A 6,539-nucleotide genomic window follows, 5' to 3' on the forward strand; every position below is an offset into this window, starting at 1 on the left:
GCAGTTCTGAGCCTTCCTACTTTGGACCAGGGGCAGGGCATTGACCCCTCAGCCCCTCAGTTTCCCCGTCTGTGGTCCAGCATTGAGCCGCGACTATAGCTACAGCCGGCTTGTTGCCCCTGCCCCACTGGCCGGGCTGGACACTCCTTCCTTCAGGGCCCATCCTGACCAGAGCCCCTTGGCACTAATGGTCCCTGGGCAGACCTCCAAACCCGGCTTCCAGAGGACAAATCTCACGCAGAGGGGCTGAGCTGTCCTCAGGTGCCCCTGCTGCCCCCAAGGTGGGGCCAAGCCTCCCTAATAAGAGAAGAAGTTGGGCAGGGGGCTGGGCTCGGTGGTCCCAGTTGGCCTGTCCAGCACCCCCTCTCCACAGAGATTGACATCCTGTACTCGGGGTCCCAGAAGGTGCTGAACGCCCCCCCAGGAACCTCGCTCATCTCCTTCAGCGAGAAGGCCCGGTGCGTGGCCGGGGTGGGCCGGGGGGCCCACATTCCCATCGCAATGCCCACGTGTTCCCCAGGAGCCCCCAACCCACACTCAGTCTGAGCTCTCTCTCCAGAAACAAGGTCTACAGCCGGAAGACAAAGCCTTGCTCCTACTACCTGGACATGAAGTACTTGGCCAACTTCTGGGCCTGCGGAGACAATGAAGACGAGCCCAGAATGTGAGGGAGCGTGGGGGCCGGCGCGGCTGGTAGTGGGGGCTCGGGCAGCGGGGAGGCTGATAGGGGGCCTTAAGTGCACAGGGGTGAGGGGATGACCTCTCACAACCCCAATCTCTCATCAGAGACACCCAGCCCCCACACTCCTGCCTGGAGCCCTGATACCTGTGCCAGGCTGCTCAGTGCCCACCGGAGCCCACCCTTCTGTGACAGGGGACCCCCCCCCCTCACTTGCTGCAGACCGTCCTCCAGAGGTGCCCAGTGCCCTGGTCCTGGCCCCTCCACGAAGCACCAGCTGGTGCGGCAGGTGGGGTCCAGCTTGCAGGCCCTGCCCACTGCACTCTCTGTCTTGCTCTCAGGTACCATCACACCACGCCCATCATCGGCCTGTTCACCCTGCGGGAGAGCCTGGCAATCCTCGTGGAGCAGGTGAGGGGCCTCGGGCAGGCTGACCCCCGAGGGGGACATCCTCCACCCGAGGGGGTCAGGCCCTCCCCCTTCCCATCCACCAGGCATGGAGGCGGACTCCCTAGGGAAGGAGGTGGATGCAGGGCGACTCTCAGGACTCTCAGGACTCCAGCAGATCCCAGAAGACCCTCTGCAGGGAGGAGGTGGCCTTGTCCCCAGCCACGACCGCTACCCCAGGGCTCTGGGCAGATAGAGCCTGCCCAGAGGTCTCCGTCTGGTGGTGTGTCCTCAAGAGGGTGGCTGAAGACCGGAGGGCCCGAGGGACCCAGTTGGATCCAGGGGCCATGCGCTCTGTCCCCAATCCGTGCACTGGCGCCAGCCCACCCGCTCTCTCGTTTCCCCTACCCCGCCCCCCTCCGCCTCCCCTTTCTCACCTGCTCTTCCCCTGGCTCTGCCCCTCCCCACCCACCTGCGGGGGCGCGCTCCTCCCCACTCATTTCTCCCTGACTCGCCTCTATGCTAATGAGCTCTCTTCCCTTTGCTCCGCCCCCTCCAGGGGGTGGGGGTGAGGCCAGAATTAAAATAGGTGGCCTTCTTTGACCCTGGGCACCAGGGGAGCACCAGCGGAGGAAGTGGGGAGGGAGGCAGCCTGGTCAGTGGGCAGCTGGGGGCCGGAAGCGGGGCCTGCGCCCCAGAAAGACAGGCTGCTGTGGGTGCGGGTCAGAACTCCCGGAGTCAAGGAAGTCGGGGGTCAGGAGGGGCCGGGAAGCCTGACACCCTAGGGAACCCTCCCCTCTCCCAGGCCCCCTGGTCCATCGTCCCACCCCCACCCCGTCTGACCACCCCTAGAACCAAAGCCAGAAACCAGGGTTGGGGGCTGGGGACCCTGAACCCGGAGGTGTCCCGATGAGGCCTTGGGAGCCCAGAGTCCCCTGCCTGGCCCCCTGCCTGCCCTCTTGAGGGTGTCCTCAACCCCTCTCCGAGCAGGGCCTGGAGAGCAGCTGGCGGCGGCACCAGGAGGTCAGCTTGTACCTGCATGGCCGCCTGCAGGAGCTGGGGCTGCAGCTGTTCGTCAAGGACCCGGTGAGCTGGGGTTTCGACTGGCCACTGCCTATGGTCTCTCTCAGGCCCAGAGACACTTGGGCCACAGGGCCCTCCCCTCCTCCAAGCTCTCCAGAGCCCCCAGTGGTGGACAATGAGCAGTCTGACTGCGAGGTCCTTGCTGCCCACAGGGTGGGTGAGATTTGCTCAGGCTCAGCCATCCTGCACCCAAGGAGTGCGGGCAGCCGGGCATTGAGGGCCTGCCTGCCCCAGGCCAGGCTCGGGCAGATTGGGCAGGCAGCAGGGCTGGTGGTGAGAGGTGTGCATTGTGCACCCCTGGCTGAGCCGCTCTGTCTGGCAGGCGCTCCGGCTGCCCACGGTCACCACAGTGGCCGTGCCTGCTGGCTACGACTGGAGGGACATCGTCGACTACATCATGGACCACTTTGGAATCGAGATCACGGGGGGCATGGGGCCCTCGGTGGGGAAGGTGAGAACATGCGACCTTGGAGGGGTGGGGGCGGCCAGCACCAGACCCCAGGGGGCCCACCCACAGAGGGAAGCTCTGGGGAAGGTGAGAGGATGAGGTGGTGTGGGGAGGATGCCCAGCACTGCATCCAGCTGGGTCTCACCCTAGGGGGGTGGGGGTGGGCACCAGCATCACAGCCCCGGGTGGACGGGCGGGTGGACTCCCAGCATTACATCCAGGGTCAGCAAGGTCCCCCAGGGGCAGGTCTACCCTCAGGAGGGGAACTTCCAACAACATACCCAGGGCCAGCGAGGCCCCCAGTCAGTAGACACACTTAGGAGACCCAGGCCAGCAGGGGTAATGAAAAGAAGTGTCCCCATCTGATCCTTTTGGCCTCTCCTGACCCTTGCACCCCCACATGGTGAATTCCTGGGGATCAGCATAGCCCTGGCCTCTCAGAGCCCCCTCACAGCACCCCTCCTGTTGAGAGGACCTGGTGCCCAGGGCCCAGGGCCGAAGCCTGCTACCTGCTGAGGTGTAGTGGGCCATGGCAGAGGGGTACCCCCCCACATGCCCTCTGTGGCCTGGTGTGTGTGGTCCCCATGGCAGGGCAGGGTCAGGAGAAGGAGTGACCCCTGTGTCCCCTGCCCCCACCAGGTGCTGCGCATCGGGCTCCTGGGCTGCAATGCCACCCGGGAGAATGTGGACCTGGTGGTGAAGGCCCTGAAGGAGACCCTGCAGCACTGCCCCCGGAACAGGCTGTGAGAGCCCACCTACCCACCCCCGGAGGGGCCGGGTACCCCAGCACACGCAGAAGGCCTCAGCAAGGCCCAGGAGCTGGGGCAGGATGCTGCCCACCCAGCCAGGCGGTGCAAGGGAGGGGCAGAACCCAGGAGCTTCCCAGCCCCTCCAAGTGGGACCCCGGAAACAGGATCTTTGAGCTCATGGCCACCTCTCCCACCTGCCCCCAGCCCCAAGGCCCACTGTCTCCTGGGAAAGTTCAATAAAGAGCCGGTCTGCTGCAGCTTTATTTCTAACTGTGGGTGGGCTCCCAGGGTTCGCTTTCTGCACTGCCCGGGGTAGACAGTGGGACCTCAGAGGCACCTCATCCTAGAGCCTGGGGCAAAGTCTTCCCTGGACCGGAAGATAGGCAGGTCCAACTGGCTGGGGATGCTGCCCTCAGTCTGCCCCAGGTGTCAGCCCGCACATACCGGCCCCAGGTGGACCCCATGACCACAGGGCAGATCTGTGGCTCTGCTCACACAGACTAGGACAGCCTGGGGACCGGGGACCCTGCCTGACTGCAGCCACCCACGGCATTCCTGCACCGGGCAGTGTGCCCTCGCATGCCCCTATTCCCTGCCAGTTCCCACTGTCCCAGGCCCTGGACGCTGCCCGGTTCTTGAGGTTTCTATGGCAGCCACATGGGCATCCCTCCAGTTGCTCCTTGAACCAGGTGGGGGAGAGGCCGAGATTGCTCCCACCCAGCAGACACTGAGCCACGGCCACATTTCCCAGGAGAGGGTGGGGGGGCGGGGAGCGGCAGGGGTGGTCCCCCTTGCCCAGGGGATGCCCGCCATCCAAATGCCGCATGAGCCTTTGTGTGGCCACCCACCCAAAGCCCCTGTGCAGGCAGGAACCGGCCTAGTTCCACCGGGCATCATTCAACCTATGCTGGCTGCACGCAGTCCCCTGGCGCGTGCCACTGGCCAGGACACACCCTACTCTGCTACTGAAAGCTGGGCATGAGTGGATGGCATTTCAACAGCAACCAGCTCAGGAACTGGAAGGGGCTGGGGAGCTGGGGCACTGGAAGCGAGGGAGGGCCTCTGCTAGAGGGGATCAGAGAGACTAGGGGTCGTGTTTGAGGCTCGGGTGCTGAGATCCGGGTTCCAGGCCAGCAGCTCCCTGGGGAGAAATCCCAGGACCATCCATGCGGGAGTTAGCTGAGCTCCATTCAGCCATCTGGTCTCCGCATCCAGAGGGGAGCTACCCGGCTGGATTTCATACTATGGAATCATTGTGTGTGTGTGTGTGTGTGTGTGTGTGTGTGTGTGTGTGTGTGTGTGTGTGTGTGTGTTCTCCCAGGTGCAGGGTTGCATCTGAGTGTGTCTGTGGCCCGGGCAGTTGTCATGGGGACGGGGTTTGGTCATTTTGGCTGCTGAGTGGAGGCCCGCTGTGTGGACATGTCATGGTTTGGTTTTGACGCTGACTAGTGCCCACCTGGAGACTATCTTGGGTGAGGCTGTGGTGACCGTTCCTGTAGCCGGCGCCGTGCAGACATGCGTTTTCGCTTCTCTGGGTCCAACGTGCAGTTGGGGGACTCGGGGGTCGCAGAGCAGGTGTTGTTGGAGGGAAGGCCTTATCCGGCTATTATTGGTATCACACAAGTAACCGTTGCCGAAGACAATTCAACAGCCACGACAGGTGCCCATGGACAGGGAGCCACCAGAAATTCAAAGGAGATGCAGCAAAGGACATGGACGAGGGATGTTGTAGCTGATGAACCGTGGCCGAAAGCAGAGAATGCCAGAGAGATGTTCCCTTGTGGTTTTGTTTTTGTTTTTAACTATGCAAAAGCACTCAGCTACGTGGAGCAAAACAAACCATAGGTCACATGGAGAAGAAGGGGACTTCCGGAGCACCTCGTTGTGCGCATGAAAACCACACGCGTGGAAGAGAAAGTCAGTCATTTGAGGAGAACGGATGGCTTGCAATCCGGAGAGGTGTGTGCTGGGGTTCTATCCTCTCACCCTACTTCCCCAATCTGTCTGCTGAGCCCGGCAGCAGGCCTGGAGGAAGGCTTATTGACCCTCATTCGATAAGCAGGTGACACAGCCTTGCTTCCTGGACGCATGGAGGACTTGAGACGCTTGCTGAAGAAGATCAGACTGCGCTTAGAGGTGGACTGTGATTTAGTGTAAAAACCCAAACCCTCCCCCACGGGCCCACAGACAACACCCTGGTCAACAGAGGGAACACTGAAGTGGTCCAGGGTTTCCTTGTGTCTGGATGCACACATGGCACGAGTGGGAGCCGCGGTCCAGGTGTCAAACTACTTAGGACACGGGCCCATGCAGAAAAGAGCACACCGACGTGTTAAAGAGCACACCGCTGCACCATGAGGACCAAGGACCGGGCCGAGCCTTGATGTACCCAGGGCAGCACGACGCTGGATTTCTGCACTGCCACCTCCAGGAGCTTGCCATTGGTCCAGACCCGTTCCCTCTCTGGGGTCCTCATTCCTTCTGCAGATCTAGGGTTCCACCTGCTGCCGTTCCCTCACCCAAAGGAGTCCCTGCAGCATTTCTCGTCATGCTGGCCTGCCGGTGGTCCGGTCTCACGGCTTCTGAGAATGACTTTGCGTTTGAAGCGCCTTTTTACTGGCTGTGCCGTCCCACTCTGAGCCCACAGCTTTGCTTCTCCTGTTGTCTGCATCGCTCCCGGGAGGTGGGGGGGTGGGGGTGGAAGGAGGCCACCATTCATTCATCCGGCATCTGCTCTGGTCCCGCCGTCCCCCGGCATCGGCTTGTCTCCCTTGCTGCTGGTGTCTCCGGCTTCCAGCACTTCGTCTCGGATGGGCCGAGGCTGGGTTTCTCCCTACTGGCCGAACTCGGATGGGCTGAGCCGCTTTACCCCATGCACAGACGCCTTTAGACAAGAGGTGAACGATCTGCCAGCATCGCCTCCTCGGCCATCCTCAGCCCCCACGTCTCTTTCTCCTTCCAGTTCTGCAACCGCCCCTTTGTCCAGCCGTGGGGGAGATGCGCATGATCTCAGACAGCCCGTCCTCTCCACGCCGGCTTTTGGATTCGTTTGCGTCCTTCCGGTCCACTGGTCTTCCGTCCACGTATCTCTTCTCCTCCTGCTCCCGCCTTCTGCCAGCTAACCAACGCACGGCAGATTCCTCGTGTCACTTTTCTTTTACACACACACACACACACACACACACACACACAC

The 6,539-nt window shown here is 62.4% G+C and overlaps 1 protein-coding gene across 1 annotated transcript in view; it reads left to right on the forward strand.

The window, feature by feature from the left end:
* AGXT (alanine--glyoxylate and serine--pyruvate aminotransferase) overlaps positions 1-3,603 on the forward strand; it is a 6,899-nt gene extending 3,296 nt beyond the window's left edge. Inside the window, exons 6-11 of the mRNA XM_045294532.1 lie at positions 173-458; positions 560-664; positions 1,021-1,090; positions 2,057-2,152; positions 2,472-2,600; positions 3,237-3,603. Of these exons, the coding sequence (XP_045150467.1) occupies positions 173-458; positions 560-664; positions 1,021-1,090; positions 2,057-2,152; positions 2,472-2,600; positions 3,237-3,344 (794 nt within the window). The 3' untranslated portion in view covers positions 3,345-3,603. The remainder of the gene's footprint in view (positions 1-172; positions 459-559; positions 665-1,020; positions 1,091-2,056; positions 2,153-2,471; positions 2,601-3,236) is intronic.
* Positions 3,604-6,539: the final 2,936 nt, after the last annotated feature.

Source organism: Echinops telfairi, unplaced genomic scaffold, assembly GCF_000313985.2.
Source record: "Echinops telfairi isolate 266 unplaced genomic scaffold, ASM31398v2 ScPeMD7_3;HRSCAF=10, whole genome shotgun sequence".
In the NCBI taxonomy this organism is placed as follows: Eukaryota; Metazoa; Chordata; class Mammalia; order Afrosoricida; family Tenrecidae; genus Echinops; species Echinops telfairi.